Source organism: Danio rerio, chromosome 5 (assembly GCF_052040795.2).
Source record: "Danio rerio strain M-AB ecotype USA chromosome 5, GRCz13ab, whole genome shotgun sequence".
Lineage (NCBI taxonomy): Eukaryota > Metazoa > Chordata > Actinopteri > Cypriniformes > Danionidae > Danio > Danio rerio.
Genome location: NC_141025.1, coordinates 77,093,455 through 77,109,463, shown reverse-complemented (window position 1 = coordinate 77,109,463; position 16,009 = coordinate 77,093,455). Strand labels below are relative to the sequence as shown.

The following is a 16,009-nucleotide window of genomic DNA, read 5'->3' as shown; positions in this document are numbered from 1 at the left end:
AACTTGTAAATAACTCATGAAAGAATAAAGTTGCGGTAAAACCAAGCACATCATCGTTTTCCAATTCCAATTTTTCCAATCCTATTGAAAAAACAAAAGTTGGATCCAAGTAGGCCGACTTCAAAATAACCACCATGATCACCACCCATCTAAAAAAGTTTGCCTCCTCACATATACTAATGTGCCACAAACATGACGTTAATATCACTAGCCATTCCCATTTTATTAAGGTTTACCCATATAAATAGCCCACCCTGTAAATAGATTTGCAAAGTAAACATTAGATAAAAGTTAGAAAGATGTAATAGTTTAATGAACACACTTGAGCAACAGGATCACCTTTATTCTAGCTGGAAACATGTGTAGAACTCGTAAAGCATCATGGGTCGCATTAACCCCTTACCTCTCAATGTCATCACAGTTACTAAAGCTATACATACATTACAAAAGGTAATGTATGTATAGGCCCAACCCATGGGTTAAATGTTTGAGATATTGCATTGATTACAGTAATATGGTTGTGTTGAGATATTGTACTCTACCATATTTATATTGTACTCGATAAAAACTGCTAGAATGATCAAATAACGTTTTGTGAGGTGCCTTGGGCTCTAGAAAAGAGATGTGTCCCAGTTTCCACGTCCTAAAAGTATTACTTTTTGTGAAGAAAGTGTGTAACAAAAGTGTACATACTAGACTTGGGACATAATACTTTATCGTCAACGGACTGTTCTGTTGCCTAGTTGCTGACATGCCCTGACAATCTTGTTACATTATCCACATTTCTTTCATATTTACTGTCCTACCTTGTTGAGGAAATGCAGCAGCAGGTTAATCTGTCATCCGTCGGTCTTCCATGTCGAGAAATCTCCTCAGGTGAGCTGAGTGATCCGACACGACTCAGCACTCTATGTTGAAACATGCGCATAAAAGTTCACAATAAACATGATAAATTACCAATAGATACAACTAAACATGCCTTAACATCTTCAGAGTGGAGCTGAATAAATGTATAACCTGTGAATCTTGCGTTTTGCGTCTGACGCGATTTTAAAAATGCGTCCTACAGCCGTTGCGTCTGTGCGGGTTGCCTTAAAGTCCTCAAGTAATTTAACGTTAGGATATCCCTGCGGGGAAAAATCCCTGAGGTAAGAGATTTCATTTAATTAAGAGCAAACAAACCTATTAACCGTCCCCACCCTTACCTAAGTGCCTTTTCTGATCGTTTCACTGTGGGTTCTGGCAACAAAATCATCAACAGGCGGCGCGGTTGCTATAGTTACGTAAACAGGTCGTAACGAACCAACGGACCCTTTGACCACTGTCATTGGTCATCACATTTTTAAATCCTTAAACATATATATTATTAAAATATTAATATTTATATTTTTAAGTATTAACATTTATATTTTTAATCTATTATATCATCTTTGCATCAAATGACAAAAATAAATTAATTAGTTAAGAAATAAATAAATTAATTAATTAATTAAATAATGGGCTATATGGTCTGCACAGCTACTGTTTTTCAGCCAATGATGAATTTCTGATGAAAGCTTTTCTATTTTCAGTTTCATCCGGTTCCTTTTACAGCGTTGATGTTGTAATGTAACTCAAATACAATCCGTTAAATAGCCTTAAGCATCCATCCAATGTGCCGTGAGTCAAGCTCATAGGGAAAGACAGAATCTGCGGATGTTTTTTGCTATTTCTGCGGAAAAATCTTTTGGTAAAAGTCTGCGGATTTCTGCGAAATTATTTTGGGAGTATCATAACTAAAACCTCAATTTATGAAATAAAAAATACAGATCGTAGAATTTATAGAGGCACATGACGCAATGTAAGCGTTTTATTCTGATTTTTATTTTTTTTTTCATATTCATGAAAGCCAAAATCGAAACTGAATATTGATTAATTGCACAGACTTGGTTAATATGATTATGGTGGACTCCAATTGAACTTGACTTTAAAAACTGGAATCTCTAACTGCAAAAAAGGCAAAGGAACATTCCTTCACTGTTTCTGGTATTGTGACAAAATCATCTCTTTTTGGAGGAAAATACATCATTTTCTACAAGGACCCTGCGTTCAAATCGGTTTCCTCCGGGTGCTCCGGTTTCCCCCACAGTCCAAAGACATGTGGTACAGGTTAATTTGGTAGGCTAAATTGTCCGTAATTTTTGAATGTTAATGAGTGTGTGTGAATGTTTCCCAGAGATGGGTTGCGGCTGGAAGGGCATTCGCTGCGTAAAACATGTGCTGGATAAGTTGGCGGTTCATTCCGCTGTGGCGACCTCGGATTAGTAAAGCCGAGAAGAAAATGAATGAATGATTGTGCAGCAGTCCTCTGCTCAATAAAGATAACACAGTTTAGCTGATGTTTAAGATGGTTTAATGAACACTTTCAGACAGCAAATGACCTTATTTACAAATAAATTAGCCATTAAGAAAGTCTTTCCACACTTACTGACATATATGACACAGATTTAGACATGTTTCTGTTAAATCTGTAAACTGTTGGATGAACTGAATGAGGTTCATTAACTTTAGTGAGTGTACTTAATTCTGTACAACATCCGAGAGCCTAATGCATTTCTGCAAGCATCTTCTAATGACATTTAATGAAGGGAGTGGAATAAAAAAAAATAACTACTAAAAAACTACTGAATTTTTGTTGGAGAAATGCAGGAGAGGGTCTGGACTGGTCTTCAATGTAGCACCTCGCTACCTACTGATCCCCAGTCTCTTCTGGAAGGCATCTCCATCCCCTCTTGTGGCTTGCTGTGCAAAAAAAAGAAAATAAAGACAAATGTAAGAGAAACAGCAGCAAAATGTGAACAGACAGATTCAGGTCGGTCCTGATATGCACCTGGTTTTTGATAGTGTTTTTATTATGCAGAGAAAGCAGACTTTAATCACAGTATATTATGCACGTTTATAAGACTCACACCAAGAAATAGTCTTACAAGATCAAATAAAATTAAAAGAGTTTTTTAAAGAGTTCATATAGTTAAAATCTTGGCTGAAAATAAAAAAGATAAGGGTGTTTCTTTGAAAATGTACATTATAGCAATAAATTTATAGCGAGAAGGTCTAGATTTAAAGAGTAACCAAGTTTTTTTATTTATAAGTAAATGATTTAAATTGATAAGTTTCTTACATTTACAAAACTGAATAAGTCAAACTGAAGTATGTTTAGAATAAGTACATTACCAAAATAAATGACTGTACAAAAGCATTTCAGAAAAATACTATTATTAATTTAGCAAGTTTGTAATTTACTGGGAGGCTATTATGAATCATTCTGATAGAGACTTCATAATAATAATAATGCATTTTACTTAAAGGCGCCTTTCATGACACTCAAGGTCACCGTACAGGACAGCTAGAACAATCAACTCAAATAAAAACACAATAATAGTCAATAGAATACAAACTTTAAAAATGCTGTCGAGTTAAAGAGAATAAGCTGTTCTAAACAGATGTGTTTTGAGTTTGAATTTAAAATGAGAAAGAGTCTAAATTACGGAGATCAGCTTTGGAATTCACTTCCTCCTGAGGAGCAGAGTGCTTGAAGGTAATGGTGACAAGGCGGACAGAGGGAACAGTGAGGTGATTGGAAGAAGAAGACCAGAGTGTGAGAGAAGGTGTGTTCAACACCTTTATTACATAAGATGAATTTATGTAGAAGAACCCTGCTGAAAAATCCAGCTTAAACCAGCCTAGGATGGTTGGCTGGTTTTAGCTGGTCGACCAGACTGGTTTTAGAGGGGGTTTAGCCATTGCCAGGCTGGTTTCAACTGGGCAGGCTGGGAGATGACCAGCTAAAACCAGCTTGACCAGCCTAGCCAGACGGGGAGCCCAGCCAAAACCAGCTATGTCAAGCTTAAACCTTGATGGTCAAGCTGGTTTGGGCTTCCCTGCAGAAAAATCCAGCTTAAACCAGCTTAGGATGGTTAGCAGGTTTTAGCTGGTCAACCAGTCTGTATTTAAAGGGGTTTTGGCCACTTCCAGGCTGGTTTCCAGCCATTTTCAGCCTGTTCTTAGCTGATCAGCCTGAAAGATGACCAGCTAAAACTAACTTGACCAGCCTGGTTTAAGCTAGACATAGCTGGTTTTGGCTGGTCAAGCTGGTTTTGGCTGGTCAAGCTGGTTTTAGCTGGTCATCTTCCAGCCTGATCAGCTAAGACCAGGCTGGAAATGGCTGGAAACCAGCCTGGAAGTGGCAAATCCCACTCTAAAAATAGGCTGGTCAACCAGCTAAAACCCGCCAACCATCCTAGGCTGGTTTAAGCTGGATTTTACAGCAGGGAAGCCAAAACTATTCCCATCATATCACTAAATATATTAATCCAGAAACACACACACATCTAAGACACATTAATAACATCAGATTGGATGCATAGTTTGACCTACAGTAACCACTGAAATCCTATGTTAAGCTGCTTTGACACGATCTACAGTACATTGTGAAAGTGCTATATCAATAAAGATGAATTGAATTGAACTGAGTTTGACTTGTTATTAAGAGGATTTCGGTCTGCAAACACGTTTTTGTTGTCAAATATAAAAGAGATTTGCACCTTGTTGATGTCTTTGTGTCGCTCCTTGCTGACGATTTCTTCTAAAATCTCCCCATCGCCTCTTATAAGCCTGTGTAAAGATCGAGAGGAATGATTTACAGTCTTGAGGATGTAGGCATGATAACTATACAAATAAGGATAAAGATTTAGCTCTAATAATGGTTCACAGTGTTAAAGAAAAGCAAAGTTCACACCACAACTGCATAACGATATCGAGATCACTTTCAGAACAATTTTTCCCATCTAAAATGTAAATATTAAAAACTTTCAAGGATTTAGAATCTGATGACTAGGGATGCTCCAATCAATCGGCCACAGATCAGTATCGGTCCGTTAATTACTCAATAATGACTCAATCGGTACTTACTGATCTGGCCGATCTCAGGAACCGATCGCAAGTGTTTGTTCATGAGTTTACAAGCAGAGGAAGACGCACATAAAACATACATCCTGGGTTATACATACAGCATTTTGAAGAATGCTGAATACTGGTACCCATTGACTCCCATGATATGAAAATAAAGTCTTATTCTGTTGAACACAAACGAAGATATTTTGAAGAATGCTGAAAACCGGTTTCCATTGACTCCCATAGTAGGTAAAAAAAAAGTCTTATTCTGTTGAACACAAAAGAAGATGTTTTGAAGTAGGTGAAAACCGGTAACCATTGACTCCCATGATAAGAAAAAAAGTCTTATTCTGTTGAACACAAACAAAGATATTTTGAAGAATGCTGAAAACCGGTAACCATTGACTCCCATGATAGGAAAAAAAAGTTTTATTCTGTTAAACACAAAATAAGATGTTTTGATGTAAGTGAAAACCAGTAACCATTGACTCCCATGGTAGGAAAAAAATTATTCTGTGGAACACAAAAGAAGATATTTTGAAAAATGTCGAAAACCAGAAACCACTGGCTCCCATGATAGGAAAAAAAGTCTTATTATGTTGAACAAAAATATAGATATTGTGAAGAATGCTAAAAAACGGTAACCATTGACTCCTATGATAGGAAAAAAAAAGACTTATTCTGTTGAACACAAACGAAGATATTTTGAAGAATGCTGAAAACCGGTAACCATTGACTCCTATGATAGGAAAAAAAAAAGACTTATTCTGTTGAACAGAAACGAAGATATTTTGAAGAATGCTGAAAACCGGTAACCATTGACTCCCATGATAGGAAAAAAGTCTTTTCCTGTTAAACACAAAAGAAGATATTCTAAAGAACGTTGAGAAATCTGATTTCCATAGTTGCTACAACATGTGAGTAGATAAATGATGTGTGGGGGCATGATCGATCACTGCGCTCGTGTCACAGCAGCTAAAATACATAGAGATGCAGTGCAACCTCTGTTTATACAGTTTATTGGTGCGCGAGTGATGGTCTCTCGGTTGCAGCCATTGTATATCCGGTGTTTGGAGCTGCTGTGACATAAGCAGAGCGATCGCCGCTATCTACCCTGCTGAAAATTCCAGCTTAAACCAGCCTAGGCTCGTTGGCTGGTTTTAGCTGGTTGACCAGCCTGGTTTTAGAGGGGTTTTGGCCATTTCCAGGCTGGTTTCCAGCCATTCCCAGCCTGGTCTTAGCTGGAAAATGACCAGCCAAATCCAGCTAAAACCAGCTTGACCAGCCTGGTTTAAGCTGGATATAGCTGGTTTTGGCTGGACTCCCAGCTTTGCTAGGCTGATCAAGCTGGTTTTAGCTGGTCATCTCCCAGCCTGACCAGATAAGGCCAGATTGGGAATGGCTGGAAACCAGCCTGGAAGTGGCCAAAAGCCCTCTAAAACCAGCCTGGTCGACTAGCTAAAACCAGCCAACCAGCCAAGGCTGGTTTAAGCTGGATTTTTCAGCAGGGTAGTGTCTCATTCAACAGTATGACCCCTGTCAGAAGCTTTGATTGTCTCCCGCATATCCATACAGGCTCTGTGACGGCTACAAATTAGTGAAAATAGCCGACAAGAGTGAATGAAATTATAAAGCCTGAAGCATCAGAATCGGTGCTCAGTATCGGCCGATTAACATGGAATCGGTACTCAGTATCAGCTGCAAAAATTCTGATTAGAGGATCCCTACTGAATTAACACGTCATAAATGTCTATTGAAAAGGGCCCAATGTTTGTCTGTATGGACACAAATAAATAAATATATATATATATATATATATATATATATATATATATATATATATATATATATATATATATATATATATATACACATACACAACAGTTCTGTCTGGTTCTCGAATCTGATTGGCTGATAGCTGTGATATATTTAAGTATTTAAGTAATATCAGCACCTGTACAGCCTCTTTACCCTTTGTGTATTACTCCGCCCACATACAGCCAACAAAAAGCAGACATTACAGATCTAAAGTGTAAAAGATGCTCAACTGTTTAACTGTCAGCTTATGATTTGAATCCAGAAGAAAGTAGTTCCTCATACCAAAGGGTTTATGAGACTCTCTATGTTTGATTTTGTTTTTATATACACAATTATGCCGTCAAACTGTTGTATAAACGCAATATCACACTCGTAACAGTGCGATATGGCTGTAAATCGGCACTGGTGGGGGCACTAAGGCACGAATCCGTGCCTCCAACCAGTGCCAATATACAGCCATATCGCACTGTTACGAGTGTGATATTGCATATCATATAAATATATATATATATATATACACACACACACACAAACACACCAAGTGTATCATTATTGTGCTTGAAATTTCACACACCTGGTGCGGCCTGTCTCTGGGTCCAGCACTCGGCGGATGACGCTCTGTCTGGCCTCGTATTCCTCCTTCGTCAGCGGCCTCCTGGTGCTGAGTTTGGCCTTCTGTTCATCAGTCATGGCTACATATAAAAGAAACATCATCTTATTTTCTCCCTCATTAGCATAGGACATTAGTCTTATTTTTAAACCTGCGGTGTAGCTCCGCCCTCTTTTGAAAAGAGCACAGTCTTATTTGTATTTAAAGTGTGTAGGAACTCATCGACATATTACAGTGGTCAACACAAGTTGAATCTGAAATCTTGGGCATCTCCAATGGTCTCATTCATCGAACTAGCTTGAGGGCTTATACCATCAGGATAACAGAGCGCCAATTGATTTCGGGCTCCTCTGACCAGTACTTCTCTGCAGATGTTCTGGTACCCTTCGGCTATTAAATCAGTTAAATTAAAAACAATGGCCCTTACAGGATCTTCAGCGGAAACCGTTTTACGAGACTTTTAAATCACTCCTGGTCATGTGCTCGCCTTGGGCACATCCTGCTAGATGCACAATTTCGTAGAGACAAAGAGATCTCTAGAAACATTAATGCATATGAATAAAAGACAATCACTTAATGTTAGAACTAAGGCAGATGTATCTTTGAATAATATGCCATAATGTTCCTCATATGCTGTTTATTCCAATCAACTAGGCTAATCAATGTGTTGTTTTAACCCTTATGACAGAGTAAAATGATCTGTATGTGTCTGAGATGTAGGATGTCTGGTATTGAACGAAAGCTAGTGACATTTGCAATACGTTGGTGTTAATGAAAAACTAGTAGTACAAAAGGTATTCTTCTTGAAACATTTGATGTAAGATAGTTTCAATCTTGCAAGAGTTTTACCACGTGAAATCTACATGCAGTGTTAATTATTGACCTTTCCTACATCAGTACGGGGCGTGGCCCCGCCCTTCATGGCTAATGCTCATTGGCAGACAGTGCCATGGGGACGAACCAGACCTGGGGCCTCATGTATCAACGCTGCTTACGCACAAAAACTTTGCGTACGCCAGGTTTCACGCTCAGAATCGCTCACGTTTGGATTTACTAACAATGAACTGAACGTGGGAATGTGCGCAGCTCCACAGCAGCTTTCTGGCTGGCGTACGCACATTTTTTGTGTGTGTTTGTTTTATTTCCATTGGCGACTCCTAGAGGCAGTTGTGTTAAATTGCACTCTACAAAGTGTCTGAGCTTTGCAATGGCAGCTGTATGAAACGGGTTCATCTAGCAGGTGTATAAGGTCTCCATACCAAACAGTTGACCAGCTAAACATTAAAGCACAATTTGCAGCGGTCGCCTGTTTTCCCAATGTAATCTGAGCGATCTACTGCACGCACATTGCTATAAAGACACTATCTGAAGATGAATTTGCATGCGTGAGTCAGAAACATTTCCATTTAATAAATGTGCAAATAAAATATTATGCACAAACTTATTACTAATTCCTACTTGTCTTTCTCGTGATAAATAGTTGGCAAAATCTGATATGTAGTGGGGGAAAAAAGAAGAAAGAGTTCATAAGAGGCTGGATTCGAACCGAGTTCATGCACAAACGTGTCAAAACATGTTGACCTGCGTTTTACGAGCTGCACCACTGAGACTGTTAAGGGTACTGCAACATTTTACACCTAAAAATCACACTATTTCTTTTCTAATGCACTCAGTGCGATGTTCAGACCCAACTGTGTTAACCGCATCAGCTAAACTCTCCCACTCTATTTTTGTCTTTTGTTATTAATTCCGGAGAACAAACTCGCAAATAACACAGTTTTCCTCCGGTCTATCTCTGAAAGCAGCACCTATAATTCACATTCTGTTCAAAGTTTCTCTTTTTGCTTGCTTTTGCCGTTGCTTTTTCGTTGGGTTTTGCCAAAGTAGAGTCATTAGCATATTCATACGGGGGAGGAGGCAGGGAGGGGTTTTGTGCTCGTGCATGTTGCGCTCAGTTTCACGTTCATTCAGATGTACAAAAGAATATGCGTGAGATTCGGCATACATCATACATCTGAATTTTTTTCTGAGTACGCACATTTACAGCTTTGTGCGTACACAATGTTTTAGTATGATTTCCATGCAACCTTGCTGAAAAATCCAGCTTAAACCAGCCTAGGCTGGTTGGCTGGTTTTAGCTGGTCTACCAGGCTGGTTTTAGAGGGGTTTTGGCCACTTCCAGGATGGTTTTCAGCCATTTCCAGCCTGGTCTTTGCTGGTCAGGCTGGAAAATTACCAGCCAAATCCAGCTAAAACCAGCCTGGTTTAAGCTGGATATAGCTGGTTTTGGCTGGACTCCCAGCTTGGCTAGGCTGGTCAAGCTGGTTTTAACTGGTCATCTTCCAGCCTGACCAGCTAAGACCAGGCTGGAAATGGCTGGAAACCAGCCTGGAAGTGGTCAAAACCCCTCTAAAACCAGCTTGGTCGACCAGCTAAAACCACCCAACCAGCCTAGGCTGGTTTAAGCTGGATTTTTCAGCAGGGAAGTCTTCGTACATGAGGCCCCAGGTCACTTAAAAACGCCCTGCGACAAAGAAACTTTGCTTTTTGCATCAGCTAGCTTGCGCATGCTTTTGCTCTCTGCCCCCTTTCGCTTGCCCGGACACCGCGCCGCCACGCGATTGGGTCACCACGAACTTCCATGCAAAGTTTCGGGACCGCCGAAACTGCACGAACTTCCGCAAACCGACTCTCAGCAGTCCATGTAGTGGTTTTCTTGGTTTTTCTCCTACTCAATCAAACTCAGTCTGGAGGTTATGAATATCAGAAGAATATACTTTATTGTCGACAACAAAGGAGAACTTTCAGGAGACCCATCCACCTCCTCCGTCACCACGGTAACCCAGGACAACAGCCATTCACGAGCGTGTGAATCCCAAAGACTTCATTGAAGCGAGAAACCACCCAATCAGGAGCACCGTGTTTCCCTAAGGCCAGTCGGCGAGGGAGATTCGACTTCAGCAAAAAGGGCGCAAGTAACACAAACTAATGTTGTCTCTAGCTGATTGGTGCAGATTAATCGTAAGCAGTTAAAGATAAGCCATATCTCTGCTTTTGTGGTTTCTCAGGTGTTATTCTAAGATCTTGCAAGAAGTATTAGAATTAATTTGGGACGTTGTCAACTCATTTCGCATCCTCTGAACTGCCTCTGTGTGTGTGTGTGTGTGTGTGCGTTTGTTTGTTGTTAGCTTATTACGTAGTTAGTTTCATGTATCGTAGTGTAGCTCAATAAATCTCTGTTCTCATTTTGTAAGAACTGTGCTCTTGTTTATGTGCTTCTAAGTCATTGCCTCGAGCTGTAGATTTTGTTACCTTGCTAAAAGTTAACCCAATACTGTGTTATGCTATTATCGTTGGCCATGTAAATAATATTAACAAGGTTGGTAAGAAACTATGTCTTCTATTTGCAGGACAAATGGTAGATAAAGTGTGAATCATTTAATCTGATTCAATCTGACTCAGTTGAGTCGAATCAATGATTCAAATCTTCAGGATCCGATTCATTGAAATGAGCTAATAAACCCCTGATCGATATTAAAACGTAGGTTGATCCCCTACAAGTGACAGTCACCAAAATGGCAATTATGATCAAAGCCTTGAAGGATCAGTTTCAGTGAGTTATAAAACATTATTTTATTATATTTATATATTTATATATATTCATCTTGTAAAAAGGAGCATACCAGATCTCCTTTAATACAACCTCATTGTAAAGTGTTACCCTTTTTAATTGGTCTTTTCTAGATACTTGTAATTGTGTGTGAAATATGGAGATGTGCTCATACCAGGGCCGTGCTCTTTAGTTTCTTCGCTCTGCCAGGTCTTCAGGTATGTTTGAGGCTTTTCTTCAGGAACTGGAGCAGGAACTGAAGCCGTCAGCGCTGCTGCTCGCTCCGCTTTCAGCGCCAGCTTCTTCTGACGCTTCTTCTCCTTCTTCTCCTTTTTCTTCTCGCGCTTGAGTTTCTTCGCTTCTCGCCGCTTCTTCTTCTTCTTGGCCTTCTTCTCTCTGGATGGTGAAGGAGAGCTTGAAGACGATGAAGAACTGGAGGATCTTCTTCTCTTCATCTTTTTCTTCTCTAATTTGGGATCAGAAGATGGATGATATGTTTCATTTTGACATACATACAAATGACACATAGTGACAGATAGTTCAACCAAAAAACTGATTGTCATAATTTACACATCATTTATAAAGGCTTATTGTGGGATTTTGAAGAATGCAGAAAACCGGTAACCATTGACTCCCATAGTATGAAAAAAAGTGTTCTATTGAAAACAAAAAAAAGATATTCTGAAGAAGGCGGAAAACCGGTAACCATTGATTTTCATAGTAGGAAAAAAACTATTATTTTGTTGAACACATGAGAAAATACTTTGAAAAATGGTGGAAAACGGTAACCATTTATTCCCATAGTAGGAAACAAGTCTTATTCTACTGAATACAAAAGAAGAAATTCTGAAGAATGTTAAAAAACCGGTAACCACTGACTCCCATAGTATGAATAAAAGGTTAATTCTGTTAAAAACAAAATAATATATGTTTTAAAGAAAGCTGAAAACCGGTAACCATTGACTTTCATAGTAGGAAAAAAAGTCTTATTTTGTTGAACACAAGAGAAGATATTTTAATGAATGTTGGAAACCGGTAACCACTGATTCTCATAGTAGGAAACAAGTCTTATTCTTCTGAACACAAAAGAAGATATTTTGAAGAATGCTAAAGATCAGTAACTATTGACTCCCATAGTATGAAAAAAAGATGTATTCTGTTGAACACAAAATAAGATATTTTGAAGAATGCTGAAAACCGGTAACCACTGACTCCCATGGCAGGAAAAGTCTTATTCAGTTGAACACAAAAGAAGATATTCTGAAGAATGTTGGAAACTGGTAACCATTGACTCCCATAGTATGAAAAAAAAGGTTTATTCTGCTGAACATAAAAGATTGTCTAAAGAATGTTGGAAACCTGTAACCATCGACTCCCATGGCAGGAAAAAAGTCTTATTCTGCTGAACACAAAAAAAGATATTCTGAAGAAGGTTGGAAACCGGTAACCATTGACTCCCATAGTAGGAAGAAGAAGTCTTATTCTGCTGAACACAAAAGAAGATATTTTGAAGAATGCTGAAAACCGGTAACCATTAACCCAAATAGTAAGCAAAAAAGTTATTTTGTTAAACACAAAAGAAGATATTCTGAAGAATGTTAGAAACCGGTCTTCAGAGGGGGAAAGCCCCACCCACTAGCGACAATCTGTCCCTCATCAGCATCAACAGCCCTGAGTGAGAAGCAGCCGTCTGTCTTTAGCGTTTTAAATCTGCCACTACGCCAGGGGTCACCAAACTTGTTCCTGGAGGGCTGGTGTCCTGCAGATTTTAGCTCCAACCCTAATCCACCACACCTGAACAAGCTAATCAAGGTCTTACTAGGTATACTTGAAACACCCAGGCAGGTGTGTTGAGGCAAGTTGGAGCTAAACCCTGCAGGGCACCGGACCTCCAGGAACGAGATTGGTGACCCATGCACTATGCTGACACACAGGCATTTGTAGCTCCGCCCTCTTCTGAAAAGAGCACAATCTCATTTAAATTTAAAGTGACAGTCACCAAAACAACACAATTAGGATCAAAGCCTAAAAGGGTCAGTTATTGAGATAAAACTTCACACACACACTCTAGGGACATCAGAGACCTGTTTTACCTCTTGTAAAAATTGGCATATAGGCCCTTATTAAATAGTAATTTGGTTATCAGGTCTTGGGGTAAACTAGCATGATCACAGTCGTCAATAAACACTCCCGAATGCACATTTTCTCTCACCAGATGAATGCTCATGTTTCTTCTCATGGTTTGGACTTGGTCTCCTGGCACTCGAGGATGATAAACTGCGGGATTTGTTTTCTTCTCTGTTTCTGCTCCTGGATCTGCTGTCAGAATCGCTCCCTCCCATTGAGAAATACCTAATTGAGAAATAGACAAAAGTGTGAATCATGTTTCTATATATATATATATATATATATATATATATATATATATATATATATAAATAATAACAGTTTTATACAAGCACAAAAATTAGCACATCAATTGTATTATACAAATTATAACCAAAAGAAATATATATAAATAAATAAAATTAAGTCTTCTGTTTCTGAATGAACTGGATGTTAGAGACTTTTATTTGAGTATGTTGATGTACTACTAACCAATGTGAGTGATTATTAAGGAGGGACAGGTCATTCTTTAACGCATCATTCCCTCGTAGCAAACTAACGACATTGAGCTTAGAATGACCAAGAGGCGACACTCAATAGAACGTTCCAGCGCCCAGCAACAGCCTTGGATTCCGCCAATTTGGAGTGAAAGCGATCGGCCGTCCATTGGATCTTATTGCTGTCGCGATGGCAAGCAGCTGCTTTGTTTTTTATTTATTTATTTAAAAAGCTGAAGATACAGCCTTAAAGACGACAATACAGCACTTACTATCACAATCATCAGCACTTTTAATTGCTTATTTTACTTATTTTTAATATGCTGCTGTTCTATTGGAGTTGCTATGGAAACCCTCAGAAGGACCGCCACTCCAAACATGGTCAATGCATATGGGCAGACTTTCATTGAAGATTATCAAAACACACATTTTTTCAGTGGATTAACTTGCACGCAGGGGCGGATTTAAGCAATATGCGAAGTGAGCAATTAATTAGGGCCCCAGCAAACTTTGGAGACCCTAATAAATACTTAGTTTTAAAAACTAAACATTTTATTTATAATTTTAGCTATTTTGATATACAAGATATGAGTGATAGAACACATACATACATACACTACCTGACAAAAGTCTTGTCGCTTTTCCAAGTTTTAGGAACGCCAAGTAATAAGTTGACCTCTAGTTGATCATTTGGTATCAGAAGTGGCTCATATGAAAGGGAAAGGCCTCTAGATTACGCTTATTTGAGCAGAATAAAATATGATCATGCCTTAATTATTTAATTAGGACAGTAAGGTCTGACTTTGCATAGACTAAAGTCTCGTCACTGAGCAGAAATAATGTCCAGTATAGAATATAAAGTCCTGCTGCAGTGGAGACAGAATGAATATTGTGTCTGACTCCATCATGAGCTTGGAGGGCTGCATCCATACATCTCTGACTCAAATCACTGATTAATAAAGTCATCTGGAACTGCAAAGAAAGTCTTGCAGGACTCCCAGAGTTCATCAAGACTCTTTGGATTCATCTTCAATGCCTCCTCCTTCATCTTACCCCTGACATGATTAATAATGTTCATGTCTGGTGACTGGGCTGGCCAATCCTGAGCACATTGACCTTCAGGAACTGTGATGTGGAGGCTGAAGTATGAGGAGCGCTATCCTGCTGGAGAATTGTCCCTCTCCTGTGGTTTGTAATGTAATGGGCAGCACAAATGTCTTGACACCTCAGGCTGTTGATGTTGATCATCCACTCTGCAGATCTCTCGACGCCCCCATACTGAATGTAACCCCAAAACCATGACTTTTCCTTCACCAAACTTGACTGATTTCTTTGAGAATATTGGCTCCATGCTGGTTCCAGTAGGTCTTCTGCAGTATTGGTGATGATTGGGATGCAGATCAACAGATGATTCATCAGAAAAATCCACCTTCTACCACTTTTCTGAATGATCAACTAAAAGTCAAGTTATTATTTGTTGCTCTTAAAACTGGGATTTTTGTCAGGTAGTGTACATACACAGTGCATATTAGGACTGATTTTGGCCTCCCAAACCACTAAATCCACCTCTGCTTGCACAAATAAGTTATTCACTTTAAGAATAGCTATGTGAGCTAGCAAAATAAACATTATACATTTTTATTTCAGGCGGAACTTAAAACAGGATTATCTTGCACAAAATGCAAGATTCTAAGTTAATAAAATAATTAAGTTGCATATATATATATATATATATATGTAATATATGTATATGTAATTATTTTTAATAGTTACATATATATTCCTGCAATATTTTAAATATATATGACATAACAGTAGTTTTTATGTGTGAAAGCCATACATTAACCTTTATGTCATATATGTAATTTGCATATATTGTCATATATCGGATTTAAATATGGGTCTAATTAATTGAATTAACAATAAATAACGTGCCTGTTTAGCTCGTGTGTGGAGATTTTAGTGTGTGAGAAAGCCCGTGAAAATGAAGGCTAATAGCAGTAGTACACGCTGCGTCTCTACTAATGTGAAAACTGATGATGTCTGTGCGTGCTTCGTCTTTATTTGTGACCCAAAAATAATGCACAATAATACTTACTTGTTTAGAAGTTCACGGCGTTTTATTTATGATCTCTAGGACATTTAAATGTGAAGAAAGCTGCACTTTTGCACTCTGCAGTCCCGGGTCACAACAATCATACTTACCGGAAGTCCGTTTTCGTCAAGATTTCAAAATTAAAGACCCTGAGCGAAGTTTAAATGCGAAAGAATGACTGTTTTAAAGTGTTATATATGCATAACATTTATGCTTTACAATCACACATCTACCTTAAGTCACTTACACTATTCAATTGATACATTTTATCAGTCGACGATTTCTGTGGGAAAGCCCTTAATTTATTTATATATATATATATATATATTTAAAAGTAACTT

The 16,009-nt window shown here is 38.6% G+C and overlaps 2 protein-coding genes and 1 long non-coding RNA gene across 6 annotated transcripts in view; 1 reads left to right on the top strand and 2 right to left on the bottom strand.

The window, feature by feature from the left end:
• LOC147844535 (uncharacterized) overlaps positions 1-1,311 on the bottom strand; it is a 31,690-nt gene extending 30,379 nt beyond the window's left edge. For all 4 annotated transcript variants that reach the window (XR_015492076.1, XR_015492073.1, XR_015492074.1 and 1 more), the window contains exons 1-3: positions 1,206-1,311; positions 1,018-1,127; positions 807-908 (exon numbers count right to left, since the gene is read on the bottom strand). This is a non-coding gene — a long non-coding RNA (uncharacterized LOC147844535). The remainder of the gene's footprint in view (positions 1-806; positions 909-1,017; positions 1,128-1,205) is intronic.
• The window catches only part of kiss1rb (KISS1 receptor b), a 360,900-nt gene that overhangs the window by 166,004 nt on the left and 178,887 nt on the right, over positions 1-16,009 (top strand). The window lies entirely within an intron of this gene.
• On the bottom strand, positions 2,376-15,769 carry arl6ip4 (ARF like GTPase 6 interacting protein 4). Its single transcript, NM_001020758.2, is given in 6 exon segments — positions 2,376-2,781; positions 4,584-4,653; positions 7,325-7,442; positions 11,146-11,436; positions 13,183-13,322; positions 15,672-15,769. Coding segments are annotated over 5 exon segments (666 nt in total). The 5' UTR covers positions 13,313-13,322; positions 15,672-15,769; the 3' UTR covers positions 2,376-2,724.